This window comes from Fopius arisanus, unplaced genomic scaffold (genome assembly GCF_000806365.1).
Source record: "Fopius arisanus strain USDA-PBARC FA_bdor unplaced genomic scaffold, ASM80636v1 scaffold00014, whole genome shotgun sequence".
NCBI lineage: Eukaryota > Metazoa > Arthropoda > Insecta > Hymenoptera > Braconidae > Fopius > Fopius arisanus.
Genome location: NW_011887753.1, coordinates 589,255 through 617,246, shown reverse-complemented (window position 1 = coordinate 617,246; position 27,992 = coordinate 589,255). Strand labels below are relative to the sequence as shown.

At 40.3% G+C, this 27,992-nt stretch overlaps 2 protein-coding genes across 7 annotated transcripts in view; one reads left to right on the top strand and one right to left on the bottom strand.

The window, feature by feature from the left end:
- Positions 1 to 829: 829 nt before the first annotated feature.
- LOC105263229 (uncharacterized) lies at positions 830 to 26,061 on the top strand. Its single transcript, XM_011299289.1, has 7 exons — positions 830 to 1,963; positions 13,387 to 13,522; positions 18,333 to 18,531; positions 19,281 to 19,488; positions 19,816 to 20,140; positions 20,827 to 21,093; positions 21,552 to 26,061. The coding sequence occupies exons 1-7, from the start codon at positions 1,711 to 1,713 to the stop codon at positions 24,691 to 24,693; spliced, it is 4,530 nt and encodes a 1,509-aa protein (XP_011297591.1). The 5' UTR covers positions 830 to 1,710; the 3' UTR covers positions 24,694 to 26,061.
- The window catches only part of LOC105263230 (polcalcin Jun o 2), a 41,884-nt gene continuing 38,835 nt past the window's right edge, over positions 24,944 to 27,992 (bottom strand). For all 6 annotated transcript variants that reach the window (XM_011299293.1, XM_011299294.1, XM_011299291.1 and 3 more), the window contains one exon: positions 24,944 to 27,992. In XM_011299293.1, coding sequence (XP_011297595.1) covers positions 27,907 to 27,992 — 86 coding nt within the window. In that variant the 3' untranslated portion in view covers positions 24,944 to 27,906.

The window sequence follows — 27,992 nt, the reverse complement described above, 5'->3', positions numbered from 1 at the left end:
GAATATGAATTCTGGATCAACGCGGAGTGAAAAACAATAATCCAAATGGTTACGGAGGTTTGTTATCAATTCTCACGCGGATTATTCGCGGATGATTTCGCACGGGAATTTAACGCTGGGCTTCTGGAGATGCCAGTAACTGGATCTTTTGTCGGGCGATTCAATCCCCAGCTCGGCTGATCAATTACTCATCAACCGGAAGATGGTAGGCCCTCACTCACCAATTAAAACCAATGAACGTAAACTTCATTAACTCATTCCGACACTTGCATTTAATAAATCCATCAAAAAATACCAGAATCGAATATCAAAAATTTTCAAAATTCCAAATTCCAGCGACAGGAAAAAAATCGAGATAACACCTGTGTTGTGGCTCCGGAAAAACCCGAAGAGACAATAAAAATGGCGTCACCTCTAATCAGTTGTCATTAGTCATGTGTCCAGGGAGATAGAGCACGTGTTGGGATGCAAAGTGCAGCGCGCCCCATGCCGCGAAGTTCCAGCGAAAGTGCAGCATTCCGGACGCGGTGACCTTGAGAATAAAAATCGAAAGAATAAAAAAAAATGGCGGAGAGGAGGAAAAAAAAAAAGATACGTCATCGGGGAAGCGACAAACAGAGGATTTAAAAAAAAGGCCGAGGGATTTTTCACAGATCACTTCCCAAGTGAAAATCCTGTGCGTCTGCGCGTTGGTGTGACGTCACGCGTGCAGAAGTGAAAAATAAATGTTTGAGGGGTGGGAGTAGGAGTTCCTCCACTGGGGAAAATGATTCCTCTATTTCTAGTGACTTTGTCCTCTCACTCTCGCAGAGGCAAGTACCAAAGTGGGGAAAACGCTTCGAGGAGCGGCCAAGGGAGTTGGGTACAAACCACACCAGACACTCAGTCTCGTCGCGCAACTCGTGCTGACAGTACGAGACACTGCACTGGGAATTGACAGAGCAATTGTCAAGTGTCAAAAGTACAGGGACAAACCCGATATTCCAACGGGCGCCTGAAACCCATGAATCCGGAATTATCCGGTGGTTCCTTCAACTTCAAATTCGCGGAATCATAGATACGAATTTTCGCGGTTAACGGTGAAAAAGATATTGGACAAAAAAATTGAGTTGGAGGGAAAATCGAGAGTGAGAGTAAAAAAATCGCGTTTGAAGTGCATTTGTTATTGACTTGGGTGAACCGAGAGGGATATCGAGCAGCCCCCGGTTGTAGCCCCACCACTTGACTCATTGCGCACTCTCACTAGGTAATTTCCATCTCCCTCGTACATCCCCTTCTTCTGCGTTTTTTGATTGAAAAGAGGGACAAAGAGAGTGACACCGAGTTGCATTGTCCGTTCCGAGGAATCTGGCTTTAATAGTGTCCTCCGGAGGCTTCTGGTGCAGTGCAGTGGCTTTTTTGTTGATTTTTTTTTTTCCTCTGAATTTTATGAATTTTTGGCGGCAGAGGGTAGCGGTACTCCAGGGAATTCTCAGAGGGCTCGAGGGCTATTGTTACACCTGCGGTTGTCTCCACGGGTTTAGATATTTTATACCGGTTTTAGCGACAGGTGCTCGGTTGCACGGAGCACCGGGTAGACGCACTTGCGCCTCCGGTGTGGCATAAGGGCTTTTTTTAAGATTTAACGATCAGCTTTATGATCTGCCCTCCGTGGTTTTTGCGGTAGTGCAGATAACAGGTGATAAACGGTATCTCGGGGACTATGAGATAATGAGTTGCTCGGTGAAGATATCCGGCAAGGGCTGGTGTGGGTCTCAGAGGCGAATTAGTTGTTTGCCGGAGGAAACTACTGGAGCACAGATTTCTACACCTGGTGGAGCCATCAAGATTGGACAGCCAACGAGGGTGGGTAAAGCAAGTGGTGTCAAGAAGGGAGAGGACACCGCTAAGTTGATGAAATATATCGATGACAATGTCATTGGAAAAAATGGCACTTTCTTCGGACCTTTTGGACGCAGGAAAGGTAAGGCTCTGTCACGGTGCGCATGAATTCACTTTTAAATATTTCAAAGAATTTTTTTTTTTTATGTGTCTCTCGCATTTGAAAAAATACTGATTGAGGACTATGGGTGCAATCTGTACGCGAATTTCAGATAGTTTGTTATCACTGGCAGTAAAAAAATTCCACTTTGAGGCGGAAAGTTTGTGCTGAAAAAATTTTCCACTCGAATTTTTAGATTGAGATTTTCACTGGAGTTTCGAGGAAATTGAATAAATTGGGTAATTTCAAGGGATAATTTTAATAGATCATTGGAGATGGACGGAAGATGGGAAAAATGAGTTGATCGATCGGGATCAGTGTACGATTTTTTCAATGGATATTGTGGCACACATCACCGGATGGTTTTTTTTCCTGTATCTGCAACTCGAAACCAAACCGGACGCGAGTAATTAAACTGCGTTATCCGAGTCATTACGTAAGCGTACATATTTTGTATTATCGAGAAACAATGGTCTGTCTGATCAGCTGTGGATATGGCAGACTGTGCGGCGACAGTTCTCAACGGGGATTGGCCACCGACATATTGTCCTATATTTTGAGTCTTATCAGTCCGGGGGCAACCAGTCGACCAGATAATATCGATAATTTCGATGAAATCAATTCTCGCCTGACAAAATTCTTTCACCATTCGGCATTTTGAATTTCATTATTATTTCCCCTTTTTTTAATGAAATTTTCTCATCACGCAATAAAATTTCCTGGAGCTCGAAAAATTCGAAAAATCTCATTCAGGATTTATGGGAGGAAAAACCATTTATTTTTTATTTTTTTCTAATGTTTAATCCAAAAAAATTCCAATATTCATGATTCGATTGTTGCAATTGAAATAAAAAATCGTTTTTGTGTTTTAACAGCGGTGTTTGATGTGCCGGCGATTCCGTTGAACCACAAAACCCTTATGGGTGTAATTCTCGGTTTGTGGGCCCACGTGCGGGTAATTGTATTGCGTAAGTTGGGTATTACGGCAGACTGCAGGGCGCCGACAGTCTCAACCGTGGGATTTTCCTCATTGGTTCGAACACCGTCTCCTTTTTTCACCCTGATTTTTATCTCTCCCCCTCCAATCCACCAGCAGCCATAATTCCCGATGAAAAGATACGAGCCACAGCTGTGGCGATCGGTTTTGAATTTATTCCGTACGATAAGGCGCATTCCATTTTTCGATTCCTCTTTTTTACGCCGCACATACCGATTTTTACGATTTTGTTTTTCCTCGGGGGACTACCAGCCTTGAAGATTAATAGATGTTTACGAAAATTGGAACAATTCAATTAAAAATTGTTTCGTCATAAGTAGAAAATTAATAATTCCATTTATTTTGATGACTCACTCGGTTTTATGTCATTGTCTGCTTTTATCAAATTGTCATTCTGGTAGAAGCGAGCCAAGTGTAGATTGTTGTGAATTATTATTTATCAGGTTTGGAAAATTGTCTGCTGAATTAACAGAGGATTTTTCCACCAGTCGTCAGTGGAAAACTCCGAATTTTCCGAATAATTTTATTTCCTCCCGATTTTCAGAGACGGCAACGATCGGATCGAACCAGTTTTCCATCGACCGATTAGATTCAAGTGGTTTTCCTTGACCTACAATTGAAAGTTGTCCCCTGATCATTGTAATTATTCCATTCCCCCTCGAGTGACAGATCTTGTCATCTCCACAGCTTCAGTACGCAATTATTTTTCACAACTCAATCTGAATATTTTCACTCTCCAAAGAAATCAAATTATCCTTTCAAATAAAATATCACTGAATTGATAATGCGGATAATGGAGAATGGAAATAGTCGAGAAAGAGATGCGCATTAAAATGCAATGAGAAGTGAGAAAAATCTAGCGATGATTTAATTTCCGGGAATAATAATTAAAGTAGGTGTTTACGCAGAACGACTGATTACCATTAAATATCAGTGGTTGGAGGTTAATATACCTCGACAATTTTATCTTGTTTTGCTTGATGAAACTGCTTTTATCAGAGAACATACGGTCTGTTGTCTCGTTGACACGCATGTGTGTCACTCACATCGGTTATATCAAATTTTTATCGAACCCATAATTACAGCATTGTTCTCAATTGTTTATCCCCACTCGTTTTATTTTACCTCTCGCAATAACAAATAAATCAGGATCTTCAAAGCGGTCTTCGGGGGTTTCAGGATAATTTATGGATGAGAAACAGACACACTGGCAGACAGATATGATTTAAGTGTGTGCGGATATCTCGACCTCACGTGGCACTTAACATAATTAACATTCGTCTTCAATTAATTATGTTAATTTGGGGGGAGGAGGGCAGTTCCTAATCACGTGGTCCTAAGCTTTTTCAATTCTCCTGCATTTTTCCGCCGCATTTTTATTCCAGAATTATTCGATTTTTTGTTTTTTCGGGAGAGCAGCAATAATTATTGAAATATTCAATGGACATTCAAATATTCAACATATTTAATGGAAATCGGTATTCCTGTCTTTTATTATTTTTTATTGTTGTGGAGGAATTTTTGAAAATTGAATTTTGGAAATTGAGCTTTCAGATCGGTGGAGGTTCCTTTTTGTGGCAATTCCACTTCCACTTCCTGGATATTTTTTTATTATTAAAATTCAGATGATTCACTCGGGCATGGGGTTAATGCGCCTTCTCGCACGGTCAATGGAATTTGCACCCGATGTGTACCCGAGCTAGACGATTACAAACATATCCTCCTTTTTTCATCTCAATTCTCCTCAAACACGAGGTGTAAACACCACGAGATTTGTCGGTCAATTTTTTCACCTACGATAACAGATGTGTCTTATTTACAAATTCATTAGCGATATCTCAGAGGTGATGGGGCTTTTTTCGTTGGCCAGGACTGAACAGATATCTGATAATTCAACATTCCTACGAAATTAGCGAGTAATTAGACAGCACGAAAAATGACCGGTGAAAAATTCCGGTGGGGAAAAAATTCTGAAGGAAATTTTCCAGAATTTTTCACTGGAAATTCATGGAATTCGCTTTCCAAACCGATCGATTTCTACCGCAGTCAATTTACCGAGTCAATTTACCTGTAATAAAATTTTTTACTCCATTTCCACGAGGAGAATTCTTAAAAAAATAGAATCGCGATCAGTTGACTGGAAATCGAAGGCCCTTTTAATTCCCAAACACCAAAATTTCCCGAAGTAATCTCATAATTGGAAGAAAGTCTAGATAACATATGTGCGTTGGTAATTCAATTATTACCACAGCTGAAAGATTAGAATTAACAGAATTGGGTCATAAACATGGGGTAATCCCGCCGGAAAGTGCGTCATGACAAATAAAATTGAACCTCTGAAAATATTTCCCCAGGGCTGGGGGAGAGCACAAGCCCCTGCAATGGGGATCGTAAAAAGGGCATGACGCCATCGGTTGTTTACGTCGAGAATTCCGGTTATGGGCATGAGAGAGGAGTGAGATAAAGATAGGAGTTGAAGAAGTTCCACGGTTGAATTGATTTTCAATTTTGTCCGGGTTTTTGGTGCAAACAGACGAATTGCCATGAGAATACACGGGGTACGTCGTGGATTCGTAATTCATGTGCATTTACATGCGGAACGGGTCGTAGTACCAATGGAAATAAATTCCACGGTGTTGACTTCCTCCGAAACATGGAAATTCAGACGGTAGATAATTTTAGATGAGTCAACTCCACACATTTATTTCATCATTCGTTAAACTGAAAATTCGTGAAAATTCCCGGTAAAAAATATTTGAATTCCGATTTATCTGTTTCAATGGAATTTCAATGAAATCCTGCAAAGAAATTATATCCCTGATATTAAATAATCATTGCTTTGAAAATAAAAAGCCGTTTTTCCACTGCGCTAATTATATTAAATAAATAAAATAAAAAATAAAAAAAATAGATAATTCTGTGGACTGACGCTTTATTCTCATATTAACGCCCCCGATTATTTTTTAAACCCAGGCCATAAAATCCACTCTTCTAGACGACAAGGAAGTCTTAAAAATAGATTTTTCGTTGGGCTTTCCTAGCAGAGAATTTTCCACTGACTCCCGCCCACTGGAGCCGCCGCTTTTCCTCCGAGGATAAAATCCCAATGAATATCACAAAGCACAGTTCACGTTTTCAATTCTATATCCTATTCTTCGTGTGTGCGTGGCCTCTAAAGTACAGGAAAAAAAAAATAAACGATGGGCCACGTGTACACGAGATGGCCGGCATTAACTTCTCGCTTCCGATTGGTTACTCCAAGTATTTTTACGCACTCACGTGGCACTCGATCGTTATCATCACGTTATCTGATTATTTACTAGAACCGAGTTAATGTGTTTGCTTTCTTTACATTTTTCATTCCCCTCGACTTTTTGCTATTACAGAATTAATCTGTCTGTCTTGCTATTTCATTCGAATACTTGAATCATTGAATTATTTTATTTATTGAATTATATTATTTTGTAAAAATGCAATTGAATTGCGGAAAAAAATAATTCTTTGCTATTCATATTTTATATTTGTCTTTTATTGTTTTCTCCTGGGGTTTATGATGAGTGAAATAATTCTCTCGTAGTTCTACGATCCATCCGTCGTGGGGATCGTTCTCGTAACGAGGGGAATATAATAGTAGCCTTGGCCATATCACAGATCATTCTAGTTCTGTACCGATGAGTCATGCCTGCGAATAGCCACTATATAAAAGTTGTTAAAACAAGAGAAAAGGAGAGAGCGACGGGAAAGGCGAGGAATTGCGTCTGATTTTCCGCAATTTAGCTAAAAAAAAAATAATAATTACCCAATCTGCTTCAAAAATGTCAATAATTAATAAAAACTTGAATAATCATCACTGACTATTCATGTTCAAAACTTCGATCTCCAATGAATTATCCGGTGAAACATTGAATTTTCCCTGAAAATCTATGAAATAATAATAATGTAATAAAATAGGAGGGGAGGGGGGACGGGTCTAATCCGCGTAATTATGCCGAAATTGCTATGAAAATGGAGCACTAGCTTTCGCTGCTGCACAGCTGGTTACGATCCTGAAATTGCATCTGCACGCGAATATCCATCAGCATGCCGGTATTATTAAACTTCAATCCAAACATTTTGCATGTGTTAGTCGATAGTTGCATAATCCTCTCGTTTGTATCTCCGCGGGCGGAAGCGACAGATATTATATCGGCGAGATACCGCCAGACAAGACGGCGTATGACCGGTGATGTATGACAATGGCATCATGAGGTGACATTACGCGAAAAAAAAAAAGCCGGTGAAAAACGCGAGGAATAAAAAAAAGACAGACGCAAAGAATTGCACAGCCTTGCGGATGTCCATTCACGCACAATGGCATTTTAAATTCATTCCGAATCCTCTGATAAACGCGACGATTTATCAACATTCCGCGGTGATTAATGACGGACTGATGAGAACTCAAAAGAATCCTGTGTTCTCGATTTGCAGAAAAACACCCACTTCTTTGAGGTAACCAATCGCTTCGGGCATATCGTCCTCCGACTGGCACTTGTGCATTTATTTATGCGCATGTGAATGCAAGTAAATTCTTAACTGGTCAGAATTGCAAACGGCAACTGCAATTACGCTGACGGCGAACGCTTATGCATTACCAGCTGGAATGTATGTGCAACAATTGCAATGCACTCAGCCCAGTTATTTTTCCCTGTCGATTTTCAAAGTGTTGAAAGGTTTATATCTCCCAGTTTGTCACACTCGTCCTATTTTATTCATCACTTGCTGAAATTGTTTATGCAAATTCAACAATTTTTTGGCACCTCCGAATTTCAGAGAACCCTAAAATACTCCCCTAAAATACGTTATGATGGGGTTTTAATTATTATTGTTTTATTAATTTATTTAAATTATATTAATAATTTAAATTATTAATGTTTTTTTTTTCGCTTTGCAACACGCGTACCCCAGGCGACGGGAGAAAATTTTTTTATTCGTCGAACGAATCCCCAGCTGTTTACGATATTCGAGACTAATAGTTCTCGCTGAAGTTTCCGCTTGCGAATAAAACTCAAATGGTTTGTACCCAGTTCTCTGCATGAGTGTGTCATAAACCGTGTTTATTAAAATTCAAGGAAACTCAGAACAATGAAAATTGAAGTGACACGTGAATAATTAGAAGTATTTTTCCATCTGTGGCTCGTCCAAACGTCAAAAAAATAAATAAATAAACAGTTGAAACTTCGCGGATTTTTCTCAACCGTTGCAGCTTCATTTATTAAAGTTTATTTATTGTTTTTATCCCTGGGCCGAGGAGTTGGAATATCACGTTATGAAACGCCGGAGGTGACGAGGCCATAACTCTTTTTGCCAAGTGTAGAAAGTATCTTAATCTGAATAGGTGATAGCTCGCCAGGAAAAATTGGTTTGAACTGACTCATGCCCGGAAAAATCCGAGATTTCAATCAAATAGAAATCGCTATTCAAATTTTCTCTTGCCTCCAGAAAGAGTAACGACAAATTAACAAACTTGTTCCAATGGGAATAATTTAAATTCACAAAAAGATCAATTTATCAATTTAAAAAATCACCGGAAATGATTTTATACTGTGGATTACGTGAATTCTTCCGTAATTCGTTCAGAATATTTTCTTCTCGGTGAACGTCCGAAGGTATTGTTTTCTATAAAAATTCTGATATAACCGAGTGCAAAGTCTAGTCTCGCGGTACATAGTAATCAATGTCTCGCTGTTTGCCCCAACGCGACGGAAAAGTTTTACAATTGGGTCATGGAAAATCATTGAAAATGTCGCGACGAGTGATAGAAATATTATTATTGACGCGTTGGACTAATTAGCAGTCGTTGCCACCATTTCGGGGAATATTGCATTTGAAATTCTGGTTGTAAAACCATTCGCGGGAACGGGAGAGCCCAGACGATAGCCTTTGCAGTGATTACTGCTGATACTGGAATTTAATCTGCGAAACGCAAATCTATTCTTGATTATAGGTAATTTATTACTGTAACCTTCTTAGAAAGTTGATGTGAAATCAGGATCGGGTGCTGAATTTTCAGTAGACGAATTATCAATTGAAAAATCATAATTTATTTAATAATCTCCACTGATTACTCTTTCTTAATTCATTATTTCCGTTCATGATTGATTTAGCTGTGGGATATCGAGTATTTCACCCGAAAATACCTCAACACGGTAATCCATTGCATTGCAAATGTGCAATATCAATCAGTTTAATTTATTCAAGGAAAACACCACAACCCCAGGGTTTTGGGCTTTGAATGACAAGGTGCATTGAACTCTTGCACGAATGACCCGATTCCCCCCCCCCTCCCCCCGCTGATAAAAAAAGGGAAAAACAATGAAATTGTCATGACTTTCTTTATCAGATCTTATTATACCTTGATCGATGCTAAAGACACGGGGAACAGAGTAGGAACATCACAACAGGCGCTTTAAAAATATCGCAAAAGCTGAGGCGAGGGCCAATGACCCCCACGCAGCTCAAAGCCATTCGTACACTTCAGTCGTTCCTATCCTCCGATATTTCACTTGTTAAATACAATTATTCCCAACATCTCAGTAACCAGCCAACACTAATTATGCACCGGGAAAAAAGAAAATTACGTCACGTTAGCCACGAGCGAAATTCCCATTTCAATTCTTTACGTGAATTCCGGAAAAAAATTTTCGCCGCGATAAATACTTTTTTTAGAGGAATTAACGGCTGATATCGAAATTCTTGTAATAACCTTTTTTATGCAACTTATTATGATCTATAAAAAAGGTTATTATAAAAATTTCGGTATCTCCCTTCGATCGGCGAGAATTTCTCGAGAGCTGGATGAAAAATTTGAGTTGAAGACATTTTATTCGCACAGGGTTCAAAAGGTTTTCGATAAATATCTCGGAATTGAGGGCGGAAATTGAAATTTTTGTTTAAACCTTTTTTACAGAGCTAGGTCAGGACCACAAAAAAGGTCATTACAAAAATTACGCTATCTCTCTTGGATCCGGATAAATTAGCGATTTGAATGGTTTCACCGCTCCGGTGGTGAATTTTTCCGCATTTTCTACAAGAATATCGACATTTTCCGAAAGATGAAACGTTTTTATGAAATAATGGCTAATGTTGGACAAGTTTGTTGAACCCTTGCATGATCGGATTGAATTACCATGTGCTGGGCTACGTTAAATGGGTCGATAGCACGCCATTTATAGGCACACGGGACAACGGAGGCTTCAATTATGCGGAAAACTGGAAGTTGTATAAGAGAGGCTATTCGCGTTCATTCATGGTATCAGCCTATTTCGGTCATTATTTATCCGATAATTAATTACAGAGGCATCGGCTATAATCCAGAAGAATTTCGTCACCTATATTTTTGAGAAAAAAAAATACTTTGCGTCCAGTCAAAAGCTTCAGCCTAAATCTGTTTTAAAATCTTCAAAGAGCTTCATGTAACGGCCCATCACAACTGTTAAGTAATCTATTCCTCGTGGTTCTAGGCTTATTCCTCGAATAATGTTGGCAAGCACCAGCTGATCCAGTTTTCCGAGCCAATAACACGAACAAGTTGGTAAATAAAGGCAGATCATTCAAAACTAGATCCATCATGTCGTATTGTCCCAATTCACACTTGAAAAATGCAATAAAAATTGCAATTCCCAGTATTGAAATATTTTTTATAATATCAGAGAGAAATCTGCGCAGGAGCCGCGAATTTTCGGCTCAATATTTCCCGAGAATTGATGAAAAATGGCGAAAATTTGGTTCAAGCACCTGAAAAAAATTCAGTGAAATGGTTAAATAAATTGTGATGAGTATAATAATTAGATTATGTTATTATCAATGCGTGCTGTTGTAGACTGACAGTACAAGTGGCTTTTGACAAGTCAACACATGCACCGGAACTGGCCAATCATAAATCCACCTATTCAACATTCTCCTCCATGACCAGCGGCACAAACGGTATTAGGAGCAGCAATTGCTCGATGAAATACTAATTGAAACGAAGATGAGTGAAACTGCTGTTGGCGTTCGTTACCCTCGGCTTTTCCTCGGCAATCCACCGAGGGGAAATGTAACTGCTGACAATTATTTGATCGCTCAAACGAACCAGTTATTGAGAGCTTAACCCTCCTCGGTGCATCTCTCGAGGGATTAATTTATGGGGATCCCGCAATTGGGTCGTGGATAATAGTGAATCTAGTCTGTTGCGTCAACGTCTAGTTTTCAATTGATCCACGGAAATCCGCTCTCGAATGGGTGAAGCGATGAGATGAGACAACCAGATGAATATTGTTACACTTATTTCTCTATTTTCAGATTAAAAAAAAAAATAAGCATGAAGTGTACTTGAATGACGTACATTTCTAGTCTCGTGTGGAATTGATTGATGGGTGATACGAATCAGTCAGTTTGAATCGTCATGCCAAAGGCTTTTGTCTCGTTGCTGTATGACACCGGTAAATTAACCCGCACCAATAAAGCTCACTTGAGGAAAAAAAAAAATTGAAACTAGAGAGGGGTAAATCGCTGAGCACACAGAGTATGTCATCGAATCAAAATTCCAGTCTGAAGGACATCAATATAACCAACTGGACTCGACCAGTCCAATGCACACGCAATTCAACGTTATCCGCCATTCACTATTCATTATTGAACCGAGTCGAGAGATATTTATAGATTGATTTCTACCGGGATTCAATTCACTCGATAGATTGCCAATTCTTCGGGGATTGGGGTTGGAATTACTCAGAGGCACCGATCAGGAAGTCGTCATGCAAATTCTCTACAATTTCGTCACAACTCAATCGTCAATTGAAAGAAAATCCATTTACATTTCTCAAATGAAAATAAATGTCATAACGAATTAACGATTTGTTTAAAGCCAGGAACTGACATTGGATATTAAAAAAAAAAAATGAGAAATCACCAGCAAATTTATGGACTTGAACAAACGAAATACCTTTAATTGGCCATTAAAATGGGAAAAAAAGTCAATGAAAACGGGTAATAAACAGATAACTATAAAATTAATCATCCTCGTCCCTCAGAATAAACAACGGCAATACCATGAATATTCATGAACAAGTGCATTTAAACCTCTGGTTCAAGAGGTGATCGTGCATCAATGTCAGAGAAGGGAAATAAAGGAAAAGGAGAATAAACGAGAAAATGTTTCGCAGTCTCTTTCGGCAAATTAAAGCTGCCTCGTCCCAATTCTCAGATCTATTTTCATCTCGTCATCGGTTCGTAGCTCACAGCTTCCCCCAGAATCCAGCACGTGTAGTACATCATAAAAATAATATCCTCTCGATGATAACAAAGGCATTTGTCCAATTTAGTATCAATTATAACGAGTCTCTTGTATTTTTATTGGTAATTCCTTTTTTCTCGTGAGTCCTGGAGTTGTCTCTAATTTGGTATTTAGGTGGGCAATTATCGGTTTCATTTCGAGGCCCAGAATCGCATCTCTTGCGAAAATATTTGCTGGGCATTATAGCACCGTCCGTGACCCACAACTGTCCATCACCCCTGGGGCACGTGACGATGAGATGAACCACTCGTGGAGCACTTTTTCCTCTGGGTTGATGGACCACGAGATCCTTGACGCCTCGACAAATTTTTTATCCAATTAAAATCATTCCCTTTTGAATTATCAAAATGTTTTTTGTCTTTCAATTAAAATGGAAATTTTGTAAATTGATGAGAATAAAAAAATTCAGGTGCAATGCATCATGATTTCTCCCAGTAGTCGATTTTATCATTTGCTCAGTCTCTCGCCACGACTTCTCCCTGTTTTGATATCATCATCGGGTATCTCACGATGAATGATTTTTTAACCGGCAGTCTCAGCTGTTCCCTTGTAACATAAATAACGAGGAAAGTTTCTATAATGAACACGTAAAGTTTATCTCAGTTGGAGACAAGACAACAACAAGGAGAAAGGAGTCTAACTTACAAGTGTTGCCAGGATGCAACGGCATGGCCGAAAGTAGCGAGTGATATATCATCGCATTAAGGAGTATTTTTCCAATTTCCCGGTTAATCGACTCCTATGCTCGACTTTCTATTTTACGAACAATAGATTTTTATTTATTTCAATCCTAAACCAATAAACTATCTCATCCGAATTTCGCATTCATCTCTCAATTATCGATATATCTCGAAAACGGCAGGTCGAAATAAAAAACACTGAAAATCTTTTTTATAGCTCATTAAATTTCTGATAAAAAATATCTTTTGACATTTTTTTTTTAAACCAATAGATTTGAGGGGATGGACGAATCTTTGGAATTGAAAAATTTGACGATTGATTTTTTGCGTAATTTTTTTTGGTTTTGAAAGATTAATTAAATTTTGGTATTTGAGGATGAAAAATTGATAGAAAAGTTTTCTTTTTGGGTTCCAGTGGTCTACTGCGATTACACGTCATCGGGTCGATCCCTCCAGTTTCTGGAGGAGTACATATCCAGAGAGGTACTGCCATGTCTAGGTGACACACGCGCCTCTACTTCCATTTGCAGCCTGCAGTCATCTTTGTTCAGGTGAGTTCCCCTGAATCTCGGATGAACCTAGAGGTCAGTATCTACGGAGGCAGGTGTACCTGCCATATAACCGGATCTGCCACTAGGTCATGTAGAGCACCAGAGACAACGCATGACTCTCTTCTCAGCTCAGATCAATAACTCCACAACCCGAGGCGTCACCCCGCGACTCAAATCGGAAATTGTATTCGATTATCATTTTTTTAATGAAATATCCGAGAAATAATATAATGATGAACTCAAATCGAGACTTTTCAAAATCTCAAATAAAAGATTTTTCCTTTTTTTTTTCTGAAATATAATAAAATTATGGGACAAATCGAGTTCCTCAATTCTGTACGCAAACATGACAAGATTATTGTTCGTTGGAGGGCTCTCGCTTTCTCCAGTGATCGAACAGATCTCGATCGAAAGTCACTGGTCGAGATAATTCGACTCTCGCGTCTACTTCTGCGTGTCCGTTTGATTTCGCGGGAATTCAGGACGCGGGTCGCGATTGATCCGAAAGTTTTCATCGATACTCTCAGGACAATTCTCCTTTTTTTCCTCCCCGCATTTCATTTACTCACGTGTGCCACTTTCATTAATACGTAATAGGTAACAATTTCGATGCTGCACCCTTCGTTACAACGCGCACACACTCGCGGTTTCCGGGAAAGTGTGCATAATTAATTTACTCGTGGCATACCACAAGGCCAACAACGCCCACCCTTTCTTCCATTCCAATAACCCACTGCGCAATGAATTTCTCGAGTTTGATTATTCGAGGAAAACCGTATTTTCCACCGATTGGGGACTAGGTCAATGGGAATGTCTTTTGTCCTTCAATTCAATGTCACACCCCGCGTAAAAAAAATTGTAATCAGAATATTGTTTCCAAATTTTCCAAAAATGTCTTGAAAACTTTTCAGAAAATTTTTCTTTTCAAACGAAAAAAAAAATTGGGAAGCAAAACAATTGTATTTTTGGGAAATGTTTTGTTTCGGAATATTATATAATTGTCTAGAAATTTTTGTGAATATAATTTTTTCTTTTAATTGTTTGTTTTTCCGATTTTTTTTGTGTCATAAAAAAAATTTTCTGAAAAGTTTTCCAAAAATTGTTTGAAAATTCGGAAAAAATATTCCAATTACAATTTTTTTTTACCCGAAACAAAAATAATGCCACCGAGCCCAATAAAATATCCAATTGTTCCCCAATTTTGCCATAAAAACAAACAAATAAAAATCCTGAAATTATTCACAAACCGGCGAAACACGTGTCCTCGAAAAAAATAAAAAATCTCACGACATAATTTCTCCCTGCAGCGCATATTTCTCTCCCCATTATTTATGTTATTTTCTCATGGAAACCCAAAGCCGAGGCCACACAGTTCATTATGCAGGTGTTGCATTAACTTCCCAAAGTATAAAAAAAAGTCATAACTTCCCGGAACCGCCAGTAGCAGTGAAAATTATTTGGGTCAGGGTGGTATTCATTGGAGGGTCGTTGCATCCAGGCAATTAAATTTCCTCCAGAATGGGGCAAATAAAATTACTAGTGCGTACACCCACCACCTAGGTCCGCGAGAGTACAAAAAAAAATACACTGACAATTAGTGGAACTTTGCGTGGGTAAATGACACTCGTAAACCTGATGTATCGTATGGATAATGAATATCCGTTGGTGTCGATTTGCGGAAGGCTTCTGAACGCGTGAGGAACTTCAGGAACAGGAAATTTCGAATACCAGGGGGACCTAATGGACTATAAAATAGTATGAACACCGCCTGAGAATAGAAAGTTAGGAAGGAAAGTCTTGCATTCGGCGCATCGTGCAAATGTCGACCGTGCAGCACGATAATATGTCGATATTTTCTGATCATGATTGCGGAAGATTGGGACAAAACGAATATCCCGCACTATTCTCCCTTTACAAATTTAAAACTCACGAGATTAAAATAATCTATAAAAAAACGACATTCCAAATGAATTGATATTAATATATGAGTAATTATATGAATAAAAATCATGAAAATTTATCAAGTCTTTTTTTACCACAATAATTCTCTCGACTTGAATGCGTTAATAAAAATAAACGGTTTTTTAGTAATTATAGAATGAAACTTGTCCACAACTCTGAGTGCTATAATGCCGACAGTAAACAACTCCCTGAATAAACCCCGAACCGTCAACGTCAATATTTCAAGTGGAGCTAAAGCCGAGGGCACGTATTCGCCTTGAGGCAATTGGAGATGCAGCAGCAGACACTGACATTCATGTCCCGCCAAAGATGTATTTCCCCGTGATTTTCCTCTCATTTCTCCACCCGAATGACTCAGAGATGTATCGTCTACTCAAAGAGACATCTATTTTCGCCAATGGAGTCATCTTTAAGCACGAGATAGTGGCAATTGCGATTATTCTGCCAGAGATTTTAACGTGATTGTTCTGCCCGATTATTCCTATTTTCCTGAGGTCACCCGTTGACATCTGACAACGAATTTTTATCACTCGCGTTTTCCCCCGGTGCCACTATTATTCTTGGAGACGTCGCACTTTGACAAGGACGTCTGCACATCGCATTGTCAACTGACATTTATTGAATCGAGAGGACAGAGCCATTAAAGTTATTGTCCACTTGATTTCATGTCTAGGGTATTATGAATGGAAGGGGAAATTGTTTTTGTCTAGTACTTTCTTCGACCTTTTGGTGTGCGTCGAGTAATTATTTTTAGCCTCCCTTTAATACCCCGTCGACATTTTCATCGGACACTTGTTATTGCCAGGAGCTCTTCTTCACTCAGAATTTTTTTTAATCCGTTCAATTACTGGAAAAATATCCCGTTACGTTAGAAAATTCAAACGCATTCCCTGGAAATGATATTAAATAAATTACTGGTGCAGCATTGTATTTAAATTTTTCTCCGAGAGTAAAATAATCCGCAACAACCAGAAAACGACAATTGAAAAATTCCTGGAGATGGAATTTCATGGTTAGACTATTAAATTCAAAGTGCGAATGTCTAGACAGAGTGGAATAGTCTGCGTTATCTCGTATCGTATGGATTTACGGTACTTTCTGGTCAAATGGTTGGAGCCCACTGACTCGGATTTTGTTGAGAACCCGTCGCCAATGTTGGAATAGACTTCCTCGAATGCTGGATCCGTTATTGCTCCAGTAAACCCATGCATTCCAATATCTGGGGCACATTCGTCCCTTGATGCTCGTTACATCCTCCAGAGAATATTTGATTAGTCGACCCAATTCAATGCCACACTCACCTCTGATATTCTTCTGGAAATATTCCCGTATGACCTTGACCCGATGCAGCATCAGGGTTTCCAGATTTATTTCCTCTCATCCTGATGAATATGAAAGTACATTTGCCGCTCGGCGGAGAGAAGCGCGACTGATAAATAAAATCCGAGGCTAAATAAATAAAATCCCCGCTCCCTCGGAGAACATGAGATTGAATTAATGATCTTTAAAAACGATATTGAAAAGACAATTGCACTTGTCAGTTTAGTTTTGAAAAATTTGTCAGTCCAGTCATAAATTTGACAACCGAGATGAATAAATTGAATTTTTACTTGCCGCTGGGATGAACTGGAAATAAAATGGTCACCAGGGAAACGACTCAGCCTTGAGCGAGGCGAGACCTTGAGCTTTTGTGGAGGATTTTGCAGAAATAAAGAGACAGGCTTTTTTAATCAGCGGCTTTGGGCTCTCCGAGGGGATCAGGTTTTTAATAACTCCGGGGTGCGAGAGAATCTAGTGAATGGAGCTTGCGGGGTACACGATATCGAGGACTTGTTTTACGGATTGATTTGTGAGATTAGGTGGGAAGTCTGTGAATTTATTATTGCAAGGCGTTTCCTGTGGCATTTCAAATGCAGTTCAAGTGCAATATCCGGGGATTGAGGGGATTGAGGGGAATGAGGGGAATGAGGGCTTTATGATTAATGCCACGGGGCGGTAGCCACGGACACGGATTTTTTTTCAAAATTATGATTTAATGAATTCAATATTTTTTGGTTCACATGAGAATTTTTTCGTCGAGTCGGTTTCAGTATACCGTATTCAATCCCGTATTTGCTAACTTAAGTAGTCGACCCAGTCCTAAAATACCGAATCTCTCAAAGTGAAAATGACCAGAGCAACCACTTCTCGGTTAATCGGCCGTTTTCATATTCTCCAAAATAGAATTCCAGACTGGCCGGATGTGATTTTCCAAAGTGGCAGTTCCTCGAAATGAATTCTCAACTCGCGGAGATAATTAAACGTCAAAAGACACCGGAGTTCAAAGCGAAATGCCCCTCGGAGTTGCGGTAAACAAGTTGAATTTCACAAGTTGAATCCGCTTACAAAAATCCACACCGACACCGGATCTTGGAATTCGAGGAGGTGACGATGTTCGTCGTAATTCAACGCCTAAAGTTGCTGGAGTCATTACATTGAAGCGTTGGGAAAATTTGAAATGAAGACGGACAAGTCCCAGATTAGAACGGAAAGAAGACTCAAAACGTCGCGTCAAAATCTTTTTCAAACAATAAAAAATTCCCATCAACCTAATAATTTAAAACTAATTAAAAACGAATGGTAAAATAATTACAAGTGAGGAATGAATTCTTCAAGTAATTGTAATCGAAGAAGCAGTTTTTCCGAATGAATCATCAAGGGGGGGATAATCTTTTGATTTAAATATCGAGAACTGGCTGCAGACAGAAAAATGGAAATCCGCCAGTCCTTTTAAGGTCTGGATCCCGTTGCCATACGTGTTCTGTCAGTGGAAAAAAAAAATGTTAACGATCTGTACCGTGTTTTACAGGCACGAGGCCAGAGACATCGTTCGCCATGCTGTTGGGGCAGGAGAGCAGGACGCTGTACTCTTTACAGGTCATGGTACCGATGATGCCCTGCGTACTCTTCTTCATCATCTTGACCTCCCTGGGAGGCCGATGATCGTCTTTGTCGGCCCCTTCGAACACCACGCCAACTTGCGACCCTGGCGAGAGCACCACACCAAGGTACATCGTTTTTATTCACTCCTGCATTATTTTTTTCAAGGTGCACATCGAGTCGCAAATTCCCAATGAAATATTTTTTTTTGCATTTGCATTGGGCTTGCGTCATACAATTCTCCGTCAAATTTGTAAATGGAATTTATTGAAATCGGTAGTCGAGAGATGATTTTTGATATTTTGGTGTTTGATCTTGTAAGAGTGAGACATTTTTGCGGGAGATTTGTGGGTCATTGATGCTCGCCGTTGGCCAGATAGTAAAAGTCAAAGTCCTATGGACGATAGCCAGAAAGTTTTTTCGATTTTAAACTTTGAGAACCGAAGGGAGATGGAATAATACTGTCTGATACCAAGCCAGAAAGCACAACAGCTTCGCCACCGATTTTGGCAGGACTCCAGACAGTTCCTGGTTGAAATAAAAATTTACAGAAAAGCCTAGCCGCTCTCTCTAAGAAATTCTATTGATTCCACCGACTTCTATACTTTTTTTAAATTTACATCAGGATAATTTTGGAATTATCAAATTATTGGAATGATTATCACGAAAAAAGCGGGTAAAACCAGGTTCTGTGATGTTTCAATCTTCATTGATTGAAACCGCGACTTTTCAACAATTGATTTAGATTCTACTCGAGCGTAACGTTATTACGTAACCCGAGTAATTGACGAGCGTTGATTTATAACTCCGGCATCAAGTGGCAACTCCTTTCACTTCAAATCCCCTTCGTTGCGTTAATAATTGTAATTATTGCAAGGTGGTGAGGATTGCCGAGACGAAGGAGGGATTTTTGGATCTGAACGACCTCGAGAAGAAACTCCAGGAAGCTAGGACACTTGATGGTATTATGGTCGGTTGCTTCAATGCCGCCAGTTGCATTACTGGAGTTCTTGCTGACGATGTTGCCACTACCCTGATGTTACGTCAGTACGGAGCACTCAGTGTTTGGGATTACACGTCAGCTGGTGAATATCAATTACTCAAAACCTTAACAATAAATACTCAATCCCTCCCCACGTGCTTCCCACGCATTTCCATTTCCAGAAGACACAATTATAATTCCCAGAGACGAAGGATTGGTCATTACAAAAAAAAATGCTTCACACAATTACAACAATAATTGATTTAATTATATTGATAAATTCGGGGTTAACGAAAATTTAATCGACGCCGAGTTGTCCAAAAATCTTCGCAAAATGTCTCGGCGTGTTTGATATAAAATTCGCAAAAAGGAAAAAGATCGTTGGAAAATCTCAAGCCTTTAATGTGACGATGTCTTTTTTATCATTCAGGTCCATTCGTTGAAATGGACATGAATCCACACTTACCAGGCGTGGGCGAGACTGCAGTCCACAAGGACGCGATAATATTCAGTGGTCACAAGTTCATGGGTGGCGCCCAGTCACCTGGTGTCCTTGTTATCAAGAGATCACACCTATCAAAAGACATTGCAACTGAGGACATGAGGGATTTGCATCATTACCTCAGGGATCCAGAGTTGAGGGAGGAGAGTGGTACTGCTGGGGTTGTCGAGTCAATAAGATGCGGTTTGGCAATGCAACTTAAGGAGAATGTCACGGCACAAGCTATTGTCACGAGACAAGATAAAATATCCAGGTGAGGGAATTCACTCTTCATCGTTTGAACATTATTTCACAGCTCGTTGTTATCGTGATAATTTTTATGAGCACATCATCGCAATTGTCAGTATCTTATCGGGAGATCCGGTGATACCGGTTTGATCTATTGTTGGCACTCTTCGGTATTATTTTTATGCGATTTTTACTGATAGAATCAGGTAATTGCTGGCCTTGACCATGACTAGTGGAGGCGAGGGAGTTGTGGTCAGACTGATTGATTCATGAATATTCAGTGGGAATAATGGTTTTGACATTGCCTGATCGGTGGATTTTTTTTTTCCTCATCTTTGGTTTCAAGTGATACTGAACTTTCCAGTCTGATGACTATTGTCCCAGTGGCGGGGATTGACTCAGTGTTTTTAGGTGAATAGCGATTACAGTAATATGATTGTAGATGTTCAATCGACCTATGACACACCGATGAATGCGTCACTGGCAATTTCTTTATGTCCACTGTATCAGAGGCACTGACCCCGACCTGGAGTCATGAAGCGTTGATAAATATTTTCTACGTTTTAACTTTTAACATTTTTTTTTTCGCAAACTCTCCCGATAATGTACGACCCCTTAATTAATATCACATAATTCACACGTGATACGCTATGAGAACGTTGACGTAATCACGTATTCCCGTTAATTGGATTTCATTTATGTGTTTTTTAGACAAGTGTTGGCGCACGTGCGAACGATACCGGAGCTGATACTTCTTGGCAGCTCGTCTAACAATATCAAACGTTTGCCAATATTTTCGTTTATGGTCAGACATCCCAGGGGCACATTTCTACATCATAATTTCGTTTGCGCTATTTTAAATGATGTTTTTGGGATTCAAGCGAGAGGAGGATGCGCCTGCGCCGGTCGATATGCCCACGATCTCATGGGAATTGACACTGACCTTGCACGGAAATACGAATCTGTGCTTTCAGACAGGTATTTCGAATTTGTTATCGCCACGGAAAATCAATTTGGGAGTCAGTGGTGAAACGGTGAAACGGTTTCAGTCGATTCTCGATAAAAATTAGTCATTGAAATCGACTCTCGATGGTGGAACTCTCACTCTTTTTGGGAATGCAATAGAATGGGTCAAGTTGCAATTCTAATCCCAAACGAGCTGTGTCGACATTAACTAAAAAAAGATAATTTGAAAAATGAGTCATGTCGACATTCCTCTTTCAACTGAAAACAGCGACAGAAATATTCTGAGAAGTTTGAGAAATAAATGAAGAACTGGCCGAAGATCAACTGAAATTCATTAATTAGTTTGCCCAACGGCAATCAATTTTTCGGCTCTCCTGTAAAATTGACTTTTTTCGACTGGAACCGTTCGACCGCTTCGCTGCTGAAGAATACAGCGAAGAGATCCTTGAAAAATCTATTATTTTTTGCAGCGTATTGCATTGTGGCCGTGATGATTGCAACGGGGAAGCTCTTCGTCCGGGTTTCGCACGTCTTTCCCTCCCGTACTTTATGTCTGAGGCTGAATTGGCGTTTGTCCTGGAAGCCCTGAAGATGGTGGCGACGGAAGGTTGGAAGCTGTTACCGCAGTACGTGCTGAACCCGGACACAGGAGAATGGCGCCACCATACAAATTCAGTGTTCAAGGAGAGGAAGTGGTTAGGTTCGATAAGATACACCGACGGTAAGATGGTGGCATCAGAACGTCGAGTGTCCAGTGGTGGTGGAGTTTTTCCCCAGAGTTACAGCGATTGTCTGCAAACAGCGCGAAATATTTTCAACAGAGCGCGAAAAATGGCACACAGGTATCCCCTGCAGATCGACAGAAGCGTGAACTTCTCGGAGAAGCTGGAGCGCCTCCGGTGGTTTATTCTGCCGGCAGAAGCTCAGGACCTGCTCCTCGGTAATTCGCAGAATGTCAAACAGGATTTGCCGTTTGATCCTCAGTCGAGGAGGCACCACTGGCGGGAGATCAGCCTGAGCGCTTCGTCAATCCGAAGACTAAACAGCGACATCCCGAGGACAGGGAATAATCCGCTGTCGGCGCTGTCGTCACCTCGTCATCACAGTCTGCCTGCCCTCTCGATGACGAGGCAGAGCAGTCTGCAGGACGAAGGTACCATAGAAATCGTGGACAAGCCGAAGAAGCCATTTGAGAGAAGCCAGACAAGCGGCCAATTTTCTAATACCTCGTCTCGATCAGGTTCACCCTCGCCAGCGGTTAAATTCGCTGTTGGTGAGGCCGTGTCACCTCCCATGATTCTTGGAACAACTCCAGTTGGTGCAAGACTCATGTCGGAAGAACACGCAGTGCCACCTGGAGGAAATGTACCGCGAATGGGGCGCGCCAGGTGTAATTCACTGGGTAGCAGTGCAATAGGAAAGACTCTACCAGTGCCAATTCCGCTGAGTCCTCAGACTTTGGCGAGTCTAGGACTGGGGAACTCGTCTGGCTTCAACAGGAGCCACAGGCCTTGTAGCTGTACCAGTCGAGTGGAATTATCTTCCTCCCTTGAGTTTGATGGAGCTAACGACAGTCCAAATAGATCGCCCTTGTCATCTTCCACTTCCTCACCCACGTCCTCCTCCTCACCTTCACCCTATCCCTGTGGCTACTCCTCTCTAACCTCTCATCATCCTGCCCATGCACATCACTGTCCTCAGCACGAGGGATCAACGCAGAAGCTGGACAGGTGCTCTCCCATTCTCTCGAGTTTCAGCCAAAGCTGTGACGACGATCTGCATGCCTACCTCAAAGGCAGGACCGAGGATATTGCCACTGAGATCAAGTCCGAAATCAGAGAAGTCATATCTAAGGTCGACGATGTTCTGTCCGAAAGCAATTTATCGGATCTCGGAACTCCTCAGCATTATCCACACAGAACGATCTCTGCTGGAAGTGATAGGTCTCACAGAGACGACTCCTTCTCAGCTAGTGAGATTGCCGAGTATCTTATGGAATTTTCGAAGGAGATGGCAAGCGAAGTCAAGTCTGAAATCCGATGTATGGTGAATGCAGTCGATGGTCTGGGTAGATTCTCTCCAGATCTCCACTCATCGACTCCGTCGACCAATTCCCCTGGATACAAAACACCAGAGAGACGACTCCCAGACTCACCCCTGGCGAGGCTCTCGAAGGGTGCCAAACTCAACGAACTCCTTCAGTCCCAGGAGAGTAAGATGTCGAGCGAGTGTTCATCAGACGAGACTGTGATATACGTCGTTGGTCCACGTGCAGCTGCTCAGACAAATCACGAGAGAGCGAAGACATCTGACGAGGAGGAGGAGCACAGCGGTAAACAATCGGCCAAATCAGTTGTAGAGATGTCATCCAAGGGCGTCAAGACGTTGCCAGAGATATATTCGGCTATTAATTCAGTGAGCTCACAGGATAGTGGTATCAATTTGTCATTTCACGAGAGTGACGTGAGAACGACTGATCATCTTGGTAGAAGTGGATCGAGCAGCAGTGGAAGCAGCGCTGAGTCATCTGGCACGAGTTTTCTGAAGAAGTGCAAAGGCATGGTTGAGAGGAAACGAGATGATAAATTGCCAAATGATGTGTCGGATGATGAGGACATCAGGGAAGAAGATGTATTGATGTCGGAGGATGAAGATGTTTTGTTAAAGAAGCTGGAGCAGAGTTGTGAGGGTAGTGGACCTCAGTGGCATAGTCCCTCAAGGAGTATCTGGAAACCGACCGTCGAGGCCATTCATGAGTACGATATGATTAGAGATAAGGATAGAATTCTCGTCTGTCTTCCTGTGTCGACGGTTGGTGTTGGTGTGGCTGCAGGGCGACACTCTCTTGCTCTCCTACACACACTCCATCAGTACCAGTTCTACGCAAAGTCCAAGAGCATTGATTTCGAGATCGGCGCTGTAACAATCAACAGTGGGAGCAGTTACGATCCCTTGGAAAGCATGAGTTATCTTAAAAACTTACAGGTCTCTTATTTTTACGAAGAGGCTGAGGAGCAGGCCGAGCTCATCGACGCCGGAAAGAACTCCGAGAGAAATTGTGAGAGCTGTGAGGTCTGTGGACGAGCTGAGGATGTAACCCGACAGAGGCTCTACGCTGTTGCTAAAAGATACGGATACAATGTTTTGGCTCTTGGACAGCATCTGGACGATCTTGCTGAGGGCTTTCTCTCGTCATTGTTCTGCACTGGCAAGCTCAAGACCATGAAGGCTCATTACTTCGTCAAGGAGCAGGAGCTCAGGGTGATCAGACCCTTTGTTTACGTCAGGGAGAGGGCACTCAGGCAATTTAACGAGGACAAAAAACTACCGATGTTGAGGGTCAAGTGCGCGGGATGTGAAGAAAGGGAGGCCATCAAATTGCAGAGGAATAGGGAACTCTTGGCATTGCAGGAGAGGTCTTACCCGAGATTGTATTGGTCCTTGAGGACTGCACTCAGACCTTTGATACTGGCTAGGGGTCCCGCTCAAGGGCTTCACCTTGCACAAAGGCACAGGCATAAAGGGAAGAAGGGGGCACTTGCCAGTTTGACGATTCTTGCGACTTCTCAGGAGTTGGAGGATACCGAGAGTGATGATGAACAGGTTATTTGAGAGGGTGTCGCAAGATGTCGGCAGTTCAAATTTGGTGGGGTTAGGGGTCATCCTGGGGGCAAGGCTTATGAGAGGCTGGATTGAATAAGACTTTATTGTGAGAAAGCTGACTTGGCGTTGTACAGATTGATGATTATTTTTGGAGTTTTGGCTGTCCCGGGGTGGTGGATGGTGCAATCTGCTGTGGATCTGGAGTTTCAGGCTTTGTTGTTCTTGATTTGGAGGGAATTGTTTTCGTAGCCTTTTGTACTTTGAAACTGATGAAGTTTGAACGAGATCCACTGCAGACTCCGCTTGTGGTACTTCCAGACATGTTTGTCCTGATACTTGTGATCTTTGTCTTGAAGTATCTTTGGATATTTCGATGATTCAACTTGTCAGGCAATACACTGATGTAACTGTGAAGTTTGTACATACTTTATAATACGGTTATGTTGACGTTGGACAATGTATGCATGTTACTTATTATGAAATCGTAGAATTTCCAAGTGGCTCGGAAGATAGATTGATCCAAATGAACGGCGACAGTACGGATGATCCAAAAATTCAATGACTTTTCGATACAAATGGATATCTGATGAATGGTTGAAGTGTTTTATAAATTTGTAAATGACGATTGAGCGCAATATGGTGATTTGTACTTAGTGCCGTCCCCGTTCATCATTGCTCGCGTGTCTCGATGTGAATTCTAGATTTTTATGGTGAATTTAATTGCTTATGGAAATTTCGTGACACACCCCATTGGCGCTTTCCTCGAGGACAATAATATCAAGAGACTGCCTCGAAGACTAAATTTTTTAAGAAACCCCTCGGCTATTTCACGCCGGATATTTGTATTATTGTCACTTCGGAAATTACAGAGGTTTTTGTGGAAATGGTTTCAGAGAATTGACATGATTGAGGATTTTCTAGTGTACAAAGCAAAACATAAACCCCAGAAATTGTTACACATTTAGAAACACGTTCAAATTGGAAATGTGGAGAGAAGTATTTTCGACGTGGGGCTTTTGGGAATCAGACGAAATGAGAATTGATCGTCATTGCATTTCGTAGAGTGTAAGAGTTGCGTTCATGAAACATTGACTCGTACTTAATTCTCGAGACGATTGCAGACGAATTTTATCAAGTTTACGATCGTGATATCACTTGATTAATGGTTAAAAAAAAAAAATATGAATGAGTTACGAATTTACGGTACATGATGGCGCGAGCACGTCCAGAGGCACACAGCCCACAATGTAATTACAAAATAATAGATATTTATGGTATATATTTTCTGAGAGTTAAAATGAAGAATGCATATTGTTAAATATTGTAAAGATGTGTAATTTTATTTATGGCTAATAAATAAAGCGTTTAAAATAATCACCATGGGACCACTGGTATTCAATGAAATCAACGGATTGCAATTTTCATTATTGATTTATTTGAATTTTTAAAATATTTTAAACATCGCATAATAGCTTTCGTCGTTAGCGTTAACAATAGACTTTTGAATCTCTTTTGATATCTGCAATCAGTGGAATAAATTTTTAATAGACGAAATACTTATTATAGTAATGGAAAAATTCTTCAGGATAAACGCGATCGAGTCGAACGAATAAATCAAGCATTATCTTAATCACAATTAATTAGTACTTTCTTACATTCACGTGTTATTGGATGGCCAACACCCAATCATTATTAACTCTTCGATATATACATTTTTCAATTGAATATCGAGAATTTTTGAGCATAGTGATATCGACGCAGACCAGAGACATTTTTTCATTGTTTGCGATTTAATTACATAATTAAATTAAACCCAGCAGCATTAATAATAAATATGTAAAAAAACATTGTAATTTCCTCCGACTGATAAAAGTCGATGAGGATAAAATTTTTTTTTTGTCTCGAATAATGAAAATTCGGATCAAATCAAAATCGGAAATGAATTTTTCTACTCTACTCAATTGTCATTAATTTTCATAAAATTATTAATTTGCCCTTAATCTGTTTCGCAAATGATGACATTTTCGGTCATGTCCACATCATGTCATTCGAATTTATAGAAACCTACATTAAGACAAGTCGATAAGAGAGACTTGTTATCAACTGACATAAGCGCATGCGTACGTAATCAGAAGTGACTTCCGGGGAATCCCCGTAGAGTTCTCTCACAGTCCCTTTGTCGGCAAAAATGTTTAATTACCCGAATTGACAATTTTCAAAATAATATTACAGAGAGGTTGATAGTATATAGCGTGCACACAGAGTTGAGTAATTTAATCGATGAAAAATACATCTTTGCAATAATCATCAGCCGCGTTCACAAGTACTCCTCGTCGTTAACGGTTCATTCGAACTATTTTTCTAATTATAAATAGTCATTCTTTCATATTCTTAAGTGCTGAAGCTAGTCGGATATGTGAATGCTATAATCCCTGTATCAACAAAAACAATTTAACCCGTTCCTTGAGTAATCCCCGATATTAAAATTATAATTGCATTCTATTGAATGAAACGCGGAATCTCGTTTCCTCATTAATTCTCAAATCGATAATTGAAGGGAGTCTTATCGGGCTTTTGGGGGAATTGAAATTCAAGCAATGGGAGCTTCTCATTCTGCAACTGGACCTCTCGTTTGATTGTAAAACGCGAAATCTCGTCGGAGATTAACGCGGGACATTTTAATAGTTGAGAATAGCTACAGGGATTGAGTCGGATTATTCAGGAATATAGGAGTCAAATCTATTTGATCACAATTTTTTCACGGGAAAGCAATTGGACTGTTAATTAATTCAATGTACATGATACATACATATGTATACACAAATAGTTACACGTGTGTAGCGCACGCTGCGAAGTGGCGAAATTTCGCTGAGAAAAAACATCCGCCAAAATAAAAACACAACTCCAAACAATTTCTCCTGAAAAAAAAGTAATCACCTGATAAATACAATTTATTCAAATAAAATTCATTCTCTTCTCTAAAAATTACGGACAATTTTGTCATTTTTATTTATTCAGGGAAAAAAGTGGTGAATATTTCCTTCGAGATGTTTTCCCTCCGCGTAGTTCAGGTTCAGGGGTAATGATTGAATTATGACTAATAAAAGTATTCTGAGATATCAACGTTATCATAATTATGTTTAAAATCCTTAGATCGATCAGTTTATTCCGACTAACGAATAAAATTGAATAAGAATATTTTGGAATTGGTGACGAGTGGTTCTAGAAGGGCGGCGACTGGGGTGTTTCTTCCTCATCCTCATCCTCGTCCTCGTCCTCACCAGGGTCAACCAGCGAGCGTGCAAATT

Coding starts and splice junctions, on each gene's coding strand:
- LOC105263229 (XM_011299289.1), top strand. CDS start 1,711: ATGAGTTGCTCGGTGAAGATATCCGGCAAGGGCTGGTGTGGGTCTCAG. Junction 18,532..19,280: donor GGCGAGAGCACCACACCAAG/GTACATCGTTTT, acceptor AATTATTGCAAG/GTGGTGAGGATTGCCGAGAC. Junction 19,489..19,815: donor TTGGGATTACACGTCAGCTG/GTGAATATCAAT, acceptor TTTATCATTCAG/GTCCATTCGTTGAAATGGAC.